Source organism: Ascaphus truei, chromosome 1 (assembly GCF_040206685.1).
Source record: "Ascaphus truei isolate aAscTru1 chromosome 1, aAscTru1.hap1, whole genome shotgun sequence".
Classification (NCBI taxonomy): domain Eukaryota; kingdom Metazoa; phylum Chordata; class Amphibia; order Anura; family Ascaphidae; genus Ascaphus; species Ascaphus truei.
Genome location: NC_134483.1, coordinates 67,794,797 through 67,809,796, shown reverse-complemented (window position 1 = coordinate 67,809,796; position 15,000 = coordinate 67,794,797). Strand labels below are relative to the sequence as shown.

The 15,000-nt window shown below is 40.6% G+C and overlaps 1 protein-coding gene across 1 annotated transcript in view; it reads right to left on the bottom strand.

The window, feature by feature from the left end:
- Positions 1–113: 113 nt before the first annotated feature.
- Positions 114–15,000, bottom strand: part of NDUFS4 (NADH:ubiquinone oxidoreductase subunit S4) — a 125,707-nt gene continuing 110,820 nt past the window's right edge. The window contains exons 3-5 of the mRNA XM_075589110.1: positions 5,328–5,500; positions 2,517–2,590; positions 114–332 (exon numbers count right to left, since the gene is read on the bottom strand). Coding sequence (XP_075445225.1) covers positions 229–332; positions 2,517–2,590; positions 5,328–5,500 — 351 coding nt within the window. The 3' untranslated portion in view covers positions 114–228. The remainder of the gene's footprint in view (positions 333–2,516; positions 2,591–5,327; positions 5,501–15,000) is intronic.

The following is a 15,000-nucleotide window of genomic DNA, read 5'->3' as shown; positions in this document are numbered from 1 at the left end:
CCAGTAATAGCATAGAGGTATGAACACCCTAAATCGCCTCTGCATATAGATACATTGATCAAAGGCTCAATTTGAAACTTCAAAAACATTTTAAATAGACACCACAAGCTGTATTTGTAGTTTAAAGGTCATATTTATTAGAAGATTAAGAGTTGTATTATACTTGCTCTATAAATATAGCACAGCTGACTTTGTTCACATACAGACTTACAGATGGCCAATAACAATTCATTTTGTGGATACCCTTGTTCGTTTGTTCCAAGAAAAATTTGCTCCATAAGACTTGGATTTTGGTTTTGGAATCCTCCTCTCTTCAAGTTCATAACTCCAGCCTAGGAAAAATAAACAACAAATGTCGTTTGATTAAGTGTGAACAAAAGGATGGCATAAAACCAACATAAAAAATGACCACTTTGAGAGCTTTGTTTTGGCACTTCACATGTAAATAAAGACACACTTAACAGTTCTCCTCATCTCCATAATCAATTTTATGAAAAGAGTACACAACTGTATGCACACAACTCTGGTAGACTGTTACAATCTATACAGAACTTAAAAAGGAAAACAAAGTGTGTGTAGTAAAAGGCCAGTCTACTGTTGTCTGTAAAAGAAATGATGTGGCGACAGTTGTTCTAGCTTCTGCAGATTTAGCAATCACATTTCATATACACACACATACAATATATACATAAAAAAGTGATACTTGGGTTGTTTACAGATGCCTAAATATTATGAATCAGAGGGGGGGTGGGGGGGAAAGACTTTGTATACGGTTACCAGATACTTGAGGAACAGATAACCTTCACCCCCTTGTGTGCCCCTCATATAACATCTTAATTGATTGTCCCAAAACAGTTGCCTTAATAAAATGTAGATTTATTGCAGAATGTAGGAGACCAACATTAGTGTATATAGCTTTCCAAATCTCATAGGTTTCTAACGGAAGTGTAGGAGACAATTGAAGAAACCTATGAGGTTTCAAAAGCTCTGGGCATGATCATTTAATCTATGAAGAACTGTTTTAGTAAAAGTCCCAAGCCATGCTGCCTTTTCCCTATTTATAGTATTTTATTGCATTCCGCTGAACGCATTATCCGCCGTCGGAACGGATTATCCGACACTCAACGCAACGGATAAACACTGGATCCGCAATCCGATGGTTTGCGGTACGGATTCCAGCGGATAACCGAGGACCGCGTGTACGGAGAATCCTTTGGTTTCCACACCCACCATTTAGAAAGTCATATCCACTTCCTCTTTTGAAACAGGCTCTGACGCACCTTTTTGAGCTCTGCCTTTTGTCAACAAAGTATCACAAACAGATCTGTTGCTGTTCTCCAAACAGCGGCCTGTCGATTACTCTGAAAACTGTTACAATCTGTTACACTTCATAATATAATGTTACATATCAGCTGCAGCATCTCACAGACTGCAGCATAAAGTTAGAAGGTGGCCATTATGTTAGGCACACCATCAGAATTTATACAGGAGCGCCAAACGATTGCCAGCTTAGGTAAGAATGTATACACGGTCATATGCTTTTCATATAAAAAAAGAAAAAAAAGAAAAAAGAAAAAAAAAAAGGGGGGGGGGGGGGAAATGCAGTATTGCTACTTTAAACCTCCGTTGCAGAGATATTTATTATTAAATATAAAACATCAAGGCCACTTGAGTCAGCCTAATTCAGGGAGCCAATACAAAGGCAAAGTTGGAATTTATTTATAATTCGTCAACATTCTGCAGCACAGGACAATGGGGCCGGAAGACCACAACAATAAAATGGCAACACCGGTAGGTAATGAGGGCCCTGCTCCAAGGAGTTTACCATCTATAAGGAAGGGATAGTGGAAACAAAGGTACAAGGAGAGAAAACTCTTGGTGTGTTTCTGAGAGCCGCTTGCTATGAAGCATGGGATTGTGAGGAGGCGAGATTGAGCAGTGAAAGCGAGGTAATCAGAGTATGTAGGCGGAGAGATTTAATTATATGCCCACAAGATTTCACTGCTGTGAAGCGCTATGTACATGGATGGCGCTATATGAAGATATACATACATTGTGGAGGATGTAAGATAACATGTTCATACACTAGCTCTTCCTATGTAATTTAAGTAACATGACTTTTCATTTATATGTTTCTAAGTTGGTCTGTAAATTCATTGTATTAAGTTATATAATCTATTAAACTATGTTATTTATCCCTTACCACAAGAACAAAAAACTCAAAAGCCAAATTTGAATAGATTAGTGATGGCGTTGCCATGGATAACTACTCTTTTTTAGTAAAGATTAAGGCAGCAGCACTGAAAAGGTAGAAATAACAAAACGTTTTAAGTCAGGTTTCACAAATAGAGACTTAAGACAATGTGTCAGTCACCCACATGCAGGACGGTCCTCAGGGGTACAATAGTCGTGATTGTTTGGGTACGCAGCTACAGGAAACATCACGCTCTCTCTCACTCATTAGCAGAAAATGTAATATAATGAAGCTTAAATGCAAATTTCAAATGGTCACCTACCATTTTTTTCAGCAAAAGCAATAGCATCTTCTTTACATGTGAATGACAGAACCATGTTGGACAAGGGATCACCCCTTCAAAGAAATAAAATAAGGAAAAGTTAGGTACTGTACAGTGATGAAAAAAAACCTAAATATGTATAAAAACGTATTTTACTTCCCGCCAACTTCACTCAACTGTTGGTAGGCATTAATGTATATTATTAGAATGTAATTAGAGTTTAATACATAGTTAATCTACTATAAAAAAAACAACAACATCATTTCCATATGTATCAAGTTTATCTCAGATGTATATATAAAAATCAAAAGAAAGGCATTTGCTAGAAACATATGCTTCTAAGAAAAGTAAATACAGTCCCAGAGGTAGCAAAATACATTAACTACTACATACAGTATACAATGAAAAAATAAAAGCCTTGAAATGTATAAACAGCATATCAGATGGGTCATATGCTTGTTTGCAGAACTTGTGTTTAAAAAGTGACAGTGTTTATGGTGATGAGGTAAAACATGACATGGAGTAATCTCTCTCTCTAAACCAATAATAGTGTGTGTGATCTTGGGAAAATTTACAATATCTTTTTGTGACTGGGCAACAATAGAAGCATATAGCATTGTTCTTTTCCACTCTACTTCTTCAATTAAGGCCGAAGAACCTGAGAGGTAGTTTCCAGAATACCTAAAAATCACAATTGGACAACAGTTTGGGGAAGAAAAAAAAAAAATCACTAGACAATGGCATTGTCCATCACCATGATATTTGTGTAGTTAACTTGGTCCAGCAGTTACAATGTAGTATAGAAATGTAATAGTCGCCACGAAAAGTTCTCCATGTGATTCGGACTTCAAAAGCCTACGTTTGCCCACAGCAAAAATTACCGGGGGAAACGGACAGCGGAATTCCCAAGCTGCCACAGAGCAGCAAATTCATTCAATTCGGCTGCCGGTGGCTTTCGGGAAGATGACAGCTGGGGGCACCATTTATTTCCTGTGGCTCTCGGTATGGCGAGTCCGCTTACATCTGCACCAAGGATCACAAGTGAGCATTATACAATTAAGTTACTATCAAGAGCGTCAGTTTCATATTCTGTTTATTGATCTCACTGTATAAAAATGCTCTGCTGGCGCCAGTGAGCCGTCTAGGACATTTGGTCGCGTCCAAAATCTCCGCTGGTGTTTAGCCGCTACTCACCTCGGGGCAGAGACCCCTCGCCGCCAGCTGATTCTCTGCCAAGGTAAGTCCCTAACCTTACTCGTAAATAACCTAATCTTAACCCCTAATAACGCTACGCCCGACCCTAAAGACCTTCTTAAATCCATAACTTAAAAACCTAAACGCCTATCCTTAACCGCTAAATGAACCCTTAAATTAACATACCTTGGCGAAGCAGACAGCAGCTAAGCATCCAGAGGCAGAGGTCCCTCTGCGGCCGAATGCTGGCAGAGACTTGGTTGCGGGTGAACACCGCGTCCAAATGTCCGATCCCGCCAGTGAGTGATTGAACACGTAAATTTGGGGGAAGTTAGGGGAGAAGTGTCCCGAATAATATTTGCAGGAGGTATATCAAAGTTTGTGTACGTAAATGGAAAATGTATTTCCTCACTCGTGTCAATTTGCCAAGTCTTGGGGTTGTGTTAATAAACGCATTGCTCAAAGGATCAGCTTCAGAACTCAAATGACAAGTTTCGGACACGTGGTTCCAGTACAAAATACATATTTTTATACTGCAGCATGGAGTAAATTGTGTCATGTACATGTACCCAGAGGGGCTAGCATTTGATGGACTTTATGAGCAGATTAAACTGCTTACAGTTATAACTTCTGTTCCATCTACATTCCGGTTAGATATTTTACAAATTACAGTATGGTGTGCAGAGATGGTACAAGTCTGCATACTATAAAAACAAAAACGCCTTACTAAAGGATTATAAACTCACTCCCAAACAGAGTATGGATGACAAAAAAATTGGAGGGAAGCTTGTAGATGTGGTTTTATATTTCTGTTGTACATTTTGAATATCGCCATTATGAAAGTGTATTTGGGAATGTTGCATGAACTTCATGAGGAGAAAAAAAAAAATAGGAAGTGGACATACTGCAAAGTTTTACGTTGCAGATTATGTTTCGCTTGAGTGTCGAGTGAAATGCAGATTTGTATGTTGGCTAATTTGCCATTTTGAAAAGTAAAAAAAAAAAATCCCAGTTTACCATCTTGCATTTGGGACATTAATGCAGCAGGTGCATTTTTACGAAGGGCGATAAAAAAAAAATGAACACAGCCACAATCAGAAAGTCTGACACAAACTTTTGTACTAGAAATCTTGCATTAAAGTGCTTCAAAACATTGCATCATTACAGTGGAAAGGAGTCAGTATCATCATCTTGAAATGTACAAAGAAAACCCCTCTGCTTTATTTATACATTGTCAAAGATGTACTGTACCAGGCTAGCATTAATTCAGCAAAGTGCAGTAAATGTCTCATTTTACAGTAAGTCTACTTTATGTCCTTTAATAGGGAGTATTTATCAGCATCAACACAATCAGTTTGTTTTGGAATCAAGGTTTGTTTTCTCAGTCTCAGACATGCTACAACAGATTTGTGAATTTATGTTTAGCATCAGAAACTGGTAACTAGCGCAGATGAATACAAATAAAACCAGTCTACTCCTATTTGAGATCTTCACATGTTTCTTTAACTTGGTTATTGGTTTATTTCTAGGTTTCATCTATTTTGCAATGTGTCATACAAAGAACCAACTTCTATTCACACAGAACACTTTCAAACGGGGTATTCATTTGACACCTACGATGATGCCCAACCCATTAAAGGGTTTTCCCAGCGTTCACGTGTGTCGAACTCCAGCTTCCATTTCTTTGTGTTATTCACGCCAGACTGCATGGCGTTCCGTGCAGAAACAAAAATGTGGACTTTTCTTGTTTTGATATGCTCGTCTGGAACACCAGTTATGGAAGTAATGTCCTAAAAACAACAAGGAAGGGAGAAATTAAGTTCCGTAGTTGCATACCTGCATCCCCCTATAAACAGAAGCAATAGTCTGACATGTCATCATAAAAATGTGTAACAATGGAGCATATCACGTCTAAAAATCAGATGCCCAGAAGATGTATTGATTGCATGCATTACAATAACCAATGATACAAAAGCTTCCTGCAAATGAACCCTTTATATTGAGGGAGTGGAGAGAATACTGTACATTTGAAGAGTTCATATTAACCATTTGGTCCATAAATGTCAAGATAGAAGATAATGTTTCAAGACCAGTGGGCGACTTCCGCAGCAAATTGATTATTCATCACACAAGGCAAAGTAATTCACATCACAACACTTTTTTGTTTACTTTGGGCTCCAACATAAACTGTCGGACCCCACCCAAAGCCTACGCAGTTTCTTCTTTACTGGAAAGTCATTTCTATAGGCTGCATTTTAATAGAAATGCAGATCACTATGACAGGAATAAGAAACAAGACATTGAGAACAGAACTACATCAAGATCAGTGCTAACCATTCTGCATTACCCTATTATTTTAAGGAACATATATACTCTTCTACGCCACAAAAAACTCTTCCAAAATATGAATTGCTGGAATAGGAAGCAGGCACACCAGGTCTTGGAGAAATAATATCTAATTTATTTTCACATATCAATGTTTTGGCTCACTATGGAGTGAATATATATTCTTAAGGAATTCAAAGCCAATACTACTTCTGAGAGCAAACTCCAGTCAGATTAATGCTACTGTATGTTACCAACCTAAACATTTATCAGTTTTGTATAAACTTTATTACAGTAGTTATTGCAAGATGACCCAAAACTGGCCTGATAAAAAAACAGAAGGCTATTCTCGCCTCTGCTTGAGATGAAATATTTTACGTATAACAATGTTGTATTGTATATCTTTATTTTTATAGCGCCATTAATGTACATAGTGCTTCACAGCAGTAATACACGTGACAATCATATAAATAACAAATAATACAAATAACAGATCATGGGAATCAGTGCTTCAGACATAAAAGTAAAATTTTGGAATAGGAGTCCCTGCTCCGAAGAGCTTACAATCTAATTGTTCTTGTTGCTTCGTCTGCAAACTGCCTAATAATGTGAATTCATTTTTAATATTTTGACTAGGAATATTACTTACAAACCACTGGTCCAAAACCCCCCCAGCATTTCCGCAGTACTGCTTTGCTCTTATCCAATATCTAAACTAATTTCTGCATTGCTTTGATTGATTGATTAGCTGCATGGGGGAAATCAAGTGTCTGGTAAAAAGTTTGTTTAAAAAAAAAAAAAGCAATGGACAAGTTTTTGTCCGTATGGATCCTTCCAATCGATATCTATAAAGTACTGATTTCCATATAAAAGTTTACATACAGCACAGTGTACATCGCCAACGGTGTATACCAGAGCACATTTTAATAAAGTGAACACACCTGAGATACCTGGAAAATATGCCAATTTAAATCATTTGTATATACTTTGCATATTTAAATTGGCATATTTCCCAGGTATCTCATGTGCGTTCACAGGTATTTCTCCAATAAAGGAGTATTTATGGAGATATACAAGTCAATGGGTACTCTCTCTGTGGTCTGGATGGCAGACACACTTAATGTGACGTTAATGGCAGATAACAACGCAATGTTGCATTACAATAAGGAGACATTAAGTCTATGCTAATGAGGTGCATTTAGTCCGTTTTTATATGCAATTAGCTTTGTGGATACACGTTAATCTCAGGGGAAATAACGACCGCTACGCTTTTGGGCAACGTCACGTTTGAACCTCGAGTTAACAGAGCTTTGCGGATCTGGCCCAAAGTCTTGAAACTTCATGAATTTCTTCCTACTTTCTCAGGTACAGGAGTGTTACAAAAGATGTGACATTTTGCATGTGCCACTTTCAGGGATCCGCTTGTGCTTGTTTCGAAAACTTTTACAGGTCATGATGTCCGAAAGGAAATTGCTTCCTATAGCATTTGGCCATTTTAAAAGCAGACACGCAGAACGCTGTCTACAAGATCTTTGAAAAAAAAACAAAAAAAACCTGACCCTTCTGCAACACTATTAATAAAACAAACAAAGTCACATACAGTAGTGATATTCTATGAGAGTTGTTGAACGCAAACACGACCTACAGCCGGATTGTAATATTCAATAGGTCTGTTGTATTATGTCTGTTAGGACACATGCTCATCTTCAAGGACACACGTTCCCTGGTCCCAGACCAAACATATAGACCCTGGAGAGGTGAACTAATAATATTTTCTAGACGTGTTGAACATTTATGGATAAATATTTTATTAGAGAAATGTATATAAAACCATGTAAAGCCTTCAATGCCTACTGTACCAGAGCACTTTTATTTTTTTTAAAACAACACAATCAATATTAAATGTAATTTCACTAAAAAAAAAAAAAACAACAGACTGTGTTTACAATAGAATCACCCTCTAAGAATTTTTGTGTGAGTTTTTACATGTTGTACACAAATTTGTGGTTTCTTTGTTAAAGTTACATATAGTATCCAATTTGTCCAAATCCTTTTTTGTTTCACTGTATTTCCCATTTTTATTAAACATTCATATTGCAATAAATGTTATGAAAATGTAGTGTTAATTAAGGGCCCAACAGGTAGTTATTTTGATAGGCATAAAATGATCTAATTTCTTCCAACTAGCTATTACCATGGTACCATTTTACAATAGCACTAGTTGATCAGTTGGTTTTCAAGAGAGACATATCGTAGTCTGTTCCAGGTGCATTAAAGCTGCAGACCAAGCAATATCCTACATGTGTTTTTTTTTTTTTTTTTAAATAAATCGGTTCTGTACTATGAGAAGATACTTGTACTTTAAAAAACAAAAAACAAAAAAAAAACTCCAACTAAATATAATGCAACAAGCATTTTTTGTTTCTATAGCAAACATTTACAAAGTCACATCGCCTTTCCTCTTCTGAAACAGGCTCTGGCACACCCCTTTTTGAGCCCTGCCCTCTCTCTAGCAGTGCACCAATTGTATCAAGTGACTGCCTGGTCACATTATCTTCCCCACAGAACGTTGCATCTTTGGTCCTCTTCTGCTGCACTGACAGCCATTTAGTGAACCCCCTAGCCGAATCTTGCCGATTTATCACAGGAGAATGGATCAATCGGCAACTTAGCTAATAACTTATCAGTGTGTATTGTATTGATGCACATATTAAGGGGAAAACATTATTAATAAACAGCAGCTTGGACTGCTGCTTTAAGGCAACTGCTTTTCACACCGAATTTTACACAATTCAAATTTATTTGTTTAGGAACTTAGACATGTCCATATTAACTTGGCATCTCTAAAATAATTATACATCAATAGTTCACAAGTGTCTTTCAGAATATTTAAAAACCACCCCAACCCGCACTAATGGAACCAGAAAAATATAAATACATTAAACATATGGCTAACAAGTGGAGAACTTAAACACCTACAGCATTTACATATTTTACAAGGATAAATTTAGAATTTCATTTTGGTAAAACTACTTTGCAAAAAAAAAAAAAAAAAGCAGAAATCTTGGGGCCCAGGACAAACATTTTAAGCAGGCTCCCCACCCCACACTTTGGCAGTATTGTGAGTAGCCCCCATTTCACATCTGACGAGCCCTCCCTTTCTCTCCCCCCCTCTTCCCATGTATTTCTCTCTCCCTATCATCTCACCCCCTCACTCTCCCGCCTCGCATGTATTTCTCTTCCCTGCGTCTCACTCCCTCTTTTCCTCACTCACCCCCTCTCTCCTCTCCCTCAGTCAATTACCCCAAGCTCACTCATTCTCTCCCCCCTCACACAATTCCCCCAAGGAGATATACCAAAAAACTTCCCACCCCCCAATGCAAAAAATGTCCCACATCCAAATACATAGAAAATAGGGGTAGAAGGTAGACCAATGCCAAAAAAGGGCAAAGGGCTGGGGCAAAGATAACTATTTATTGGGCATATCAACCAAAAAGACAAACACACAGATTAAAACTCTGACGCGTTTCCCGCCGTGGAGGCGCTTTATCAAAGACTCTTTATATAGCCTATCCGGTATACGCAGACGCAGAGCAGCTGTTCCATCCTGAGGATTTTCTTCAGAGCTGCCTAGTGGATCCGGTTCCAAGCCAGTGTGGGGTCGGCGCTTCAGCTTCTTACCTGCACTCCAGGAGAAGATGCATCTGACGGAGACGACTACTGCGGAGGTGCAGATCGCCTGCCGGTTCCCCTACAGCCACAACCCGCTCCACAATCTCGGCAGCAACATCGCGGGAGGAACAGCAGGCACCCGGTTAGACGGCGGGAAGCTCTGTGTTTACAGGTCTCTACTACCATCAGCTGGTCTTTTGCATACTGGGTGACTGTCTCCGCTGCCCGAGTGAGGAGGGCGAACTCCCTCTGAGCCCCGTTCATGCGGGGGAGTGTACCATCGATCGGCTGGAGGGCTATCCTGACGGAGTGCAGGTGAGGTGGGGGCTGCGCCGGCCTCACACATACTATCGGCTTCCTCCATCTCCGCTCAGGACTTTGCTGACTATTTTAAGGAAAAGGTGGAATCCATACGTCAGAACATCCCCTCTGTTTCTTCTTCCCATTCTACACCTCTTCCTAACTCTCCTCCTGCCTTCCTTGACTCTTTTTCCACTGTCTCAGAGGAGGATGTGTCACTGTTGATCGCCTCTTCTCCCTCTACCACTTGCCCTCTTAACCCCATTCCCTCCCATCTCCTAAAACCTCTTGTTCCTACTATAATCCCTACGCTCACACACATTTTTAACTCCTCCCTCTGCTCTGGAACCTTTCCATCCTCCTTCAAACATGCAACAGTCATACCATTACTCAAAAACAGCAAGTTTGACCTACCTGTCTTTCTAACTATCGACCTGTCTCCCTCCTGCCTTTTGCCTCTAAACTCCTTGAACCTCTTGTATTCTCTCGCTTGCTCCATTTTCTCAACACCTATTCTCTCCTAGAACCTCTACAATCTGGCTTCCGCACTGCTCACTCCACGGAAACAGCCCTCACTAAAATAACTGACGACCTCCATGCTGCCAAAGACAGAGGTCATTACACTCTGCTCATATTACTCGACCTCTCTGCAGCATTTGATACTGTGGATCACCCTCTTCTCCTTCACATTCTCCATACTCTTGGTATTCGGAACAAAGCTCTATCCTGGATCTCATCCTATCTCTCCCATCGTACTTTCAGTGTCTCTTCTGCTAACACCCCCTCTTCCTCTATTGATCTCTCTGTGGGGGTACCCCAGGGCTCTGTCCTGGGACCTCTTCTCTTTTCTCTGTACACACTCTCTCTAGGTGACCTAATGACATCTTTTGGGTTTAAATATCACCTCTATGCTGACGACACACAAATATTCTTTTCAACACCCGACCTTACACCTGCTATACAGACCAAAGTTTCTGAATGTCTCTCTGCTATATCATTCTGGATGGCCCTCCGTCGCCTTAAACTCAACATGGCTAAAACAGAGCTCCTCATACTTCCTCCCAAACCTGGCCCTACTACCTCCTTCCACATTACTGTTGGAACTATGATCATTCACCCAGTAGCCCAAGCACGCTGCCTAGGGGTCACACTCGACACCTCTCTCACATTCGCCCCTCACATTCAAAACATTTCTAAAACTTGTCGCTTTTTCCTCCGCAATATAACAAAGATACGCCCTTTCCTCTGTTGCTCGACTGCTAAAACTCTGACTCAGGCCCTCATTCTCTCCCGTCTTGATTACTGTAACCTCCTGCTGTCCGGCCTTCCTGCCTCTCACCTTTCTCCCCTACAATCTATCCTAAATGCTGCTGCCAGAATCACTCTACTCTTTTCTAGATCTGTCTCAGCATCTCCCCTCCTGAAATCCCTCTCCTGGCTTCCAATCAAATCCTGCATCTCACACTCCATTCTTCTCCTCACTTTTAAAGCTTTACACTCTTCTGCCCCTGCTTAAATCTCTGCCCTAATTTCTCGCTTTGCAACATCCCGACTCTTGCGTTCTGCTCAAGGATGTCTTCTTTCTACCCCCTTTTTATCTAAAGCCCTCTCCCGCCTTAAACCTTTTTCACTGACTGCCCCACACCTCTGGAATGCCCTTCCCCTCAGTACCCGACTAGCACCCTCTCTATCCACCTTTAAGACCCACCTTAAGACACACTTGCTTAAAGAAGCATACGAATAGCACTGTGAACATTCTGAACACGATACATAAAGCTTGGCCCCCTGCAGACGCACTTACCAGAACTCCCTCCTACTGTCTCTGTACGTTCTCCCTACCTACCAAATAGATTGTAAGCTCCTCAGAGTAGGGACTCCTCTTCCTTAATGTTATGTTTATGTCTAAAGCACTTATTCCCATGATCTGTTATTTATATTATCTGTTATTTATTCGATTACCACATGTATTACTACTGTGAAGCGCTATGTACATTAATGGGGCTATATAAATAAAGACATACAATACAATACAATACTTACGGGACACTTGCTGCTTATTCTCTATGCACACCGGTTTTTGCTATTTCATTTATAGCATATGTTACAGGACATTGCAGTATTTTGCAGCATCAGCTTGGGGGTCTCCCCTTTTTTCCTCTCACATCCAAATACATACAAAAAAAATTCCCCAGCCCCCAAATATATACAACCTCCTCCCCCCTCAAATGCATACAAAAAAAACCATCTACCCAATACATATAACACACACACACACACACACACACACACACACACACACACACACACACACACACACACACACACACACAACCCATATAAAAATAGCCACGAGCCCCTCAATACATCCAAAAATACCCCCAATTACATCCAAAAATACCCCCAATACATCCAAAAATACCCCCAATACACCCCAAAGCCCCCAATACATAAAAAAGACCCCCACCTCCCCAATACATATTTTAAAAAAGCCCACCCCCAATACATATTAAAAAGACCCCCACAATACATATATATAAAAAAAAAGACTTACCTTGTGGATGATCAGGCAAGGTCCAGTGGATGTGGGGGCCGGCACTGCAAGTTGGGCTTGACCTCTGGCCAGGCCCGGCTGCCGGTGATCTTGCAGCTGGACCCCGATTCTCCCCTCAGCAGCAGCCTGCATGCCTCTATCCCTCTGTCCCACGCCGAGCTTCCGACAGCCCTTTCTTGTCGCGTGCCGGAAGCAGAGAGCTGACGTCAGAACGCTTCCGGCGCGCTGACGTCAAAGAGGCTCATCGGCGTGGGGACAGAGGGATAGAGTCATGCAGGCTGCTGCTAAGGGAGAGCCAGAGGTCGGGCCCAACTTGCAGTGCCGGCAGGCCGGGCCTTCCCCCCCCTCCCCACCTCCCCCCCAACTCACCGGGCCTGGGACGCCAACCCCACCCTGCTGATGGCCCTGCATGCAGTGGTTAAGTTGTAAGCTTTTGAACTTGTCAGGGTTTTTCATTAAGTAACATCGTTACTGTAGTGCCGACGAGTATTCTAAAACAAATCTGGGGCAATCACCAACAAGACCCAGGTACATGCTGGGTACATGCTGCAACATTTCAGTGACATTTCTGCAGACAAACTAATTGCCCATTGGATTAACAGCGGGGGTCACTGGCAGTCCCATTCAAATTTAATGGGACCCCTGCTGTGTTAATCCGATGGGCCATTAGTTTCTGCAGAAATGTCACTGAAATGTTGCAGCATGTACCCAGCATGTACCTGGATCTTGTTGGTGATAGCCCCAGATTTTCCAAAGCAAGTTTAAGGCAAGTTTTAGAATACTCGTCAGCGCACCTGTAGGTTTGAAAGCTTGCAACTTATCAACTAACTGTTCCACGAAAAGGTGTCATATTACCTCTGGCTCTCCATTGTTATTTTACTACATCTTAGAAAGGACCAATAATGTTATTCCCCACGTCCCCTTACTTTATCTAATGCACTTCTGCCTACCATAAGAACAACAAAAAAAACAACATTTCATATAGTACTTTCTCCCAATGAGATGCAAAGTGTTCACAATTGCAGTATATTGTGCAGTACGCAGCACATTGTAAAACTTACTGACAGTCCCTGCCCAGGTGAGCTTACAACCTATGATTTTGGTGCTCAAGATTTGAAATATATATTTCTACAAGGATATTAATGTGTTTGTCAAATATTCCCCTGTCAAAGAGGACAATCCTGTCTTGTCTTCCCCCTACACTTAATGTCACAATATCTCAACAAATAAGATTTTGCACCACTTCTCCCTTTTGCTTCGGTATCTCTGTATAAACCATATGAAAATATAGTATCGAAGGGTATGCAAAATACTCAAATATTACATGATATTACATGACATGAACCAGGTTTACAATTTGAGAGGTGCAATACTCATTATTCGGGCACTCAAGAAATGAAAATAAATACAGAAATAATGTCTTAGGAAGGCAGAGAGCTGATGGCCATTCAGACACTCACAGGGGTTAATAATAGGTACTGTATGGCGCAGCACATCAGCGTTCAGCATAATCTAATAAACTACTTTATAGAACATAAAGAAGTAGGAATACTGGGTGTATTTTTAACCAACAGGTACAGAAAACCTGCTGCTTGTATAAAGCAGACTACTTGCAATGCAGTAAGGGATTCCATGGCCTGTTATGACCCAATTTCTGTCGAAGTCCTTTGCAATACTGTCTAGACTGGCATTTTCAGATGACATTTGTGTTTTTTGTATGGAAAAAAAATCTCCCACAGAACACCCTGCGGGCTGACAAAGTAAAGACGCTCGTTAACCAAGAACAGCTTGTTGGCTAAAGTTGGATGGCAATAAAGAAGCATAATTTTTAAGAACAGGTGCAACTGTGGTCAGTAACTGCAGCATTGGGTTGAAATCCAGCAGTGTGTACCGCTGTCTAATATGTGTCTGTATATATTAAACTGTATAATTAAGGTAGGATATAAGAAAATGTTCTGCTTAAAAACAGAAGTTTATAGTCCGTACCCCCCTGAAACGTATCAAGCTGTGGAGTTTGATTGCACACGTCCAATCTTACTACTTGAAATGAGGGCTGCCCCTTCTTGCCAATAATTACAGCAGTTAATAAACACACAATCCCAGCAAGCTCAACAAATCCCAAAACCCACAAATTATATATATATATATTGGTTGACAAATCACCCAAAAATCTACTCGCCAAACCAAAAAAATCTACTCGCCACCTAGTCCCGCCCTGCTTGGGCGGCCATGAGGAGGTCGCCACGGGGTCAAATCCAGTCGCCACGGGCCTGTAGGTGAATGGATTTGTCGAACACTGTATATAAATATCCAAAAGGAGTGCTACTGAGCGTGGCCAAATGTACCAAACGATTGCATGCCAACATGTGGCTTCTATGAGGGAAATCATTGTAATCTTTATTTGCCCTACATTGTGTAGAGGGAGATTGCATAATGGAGAAC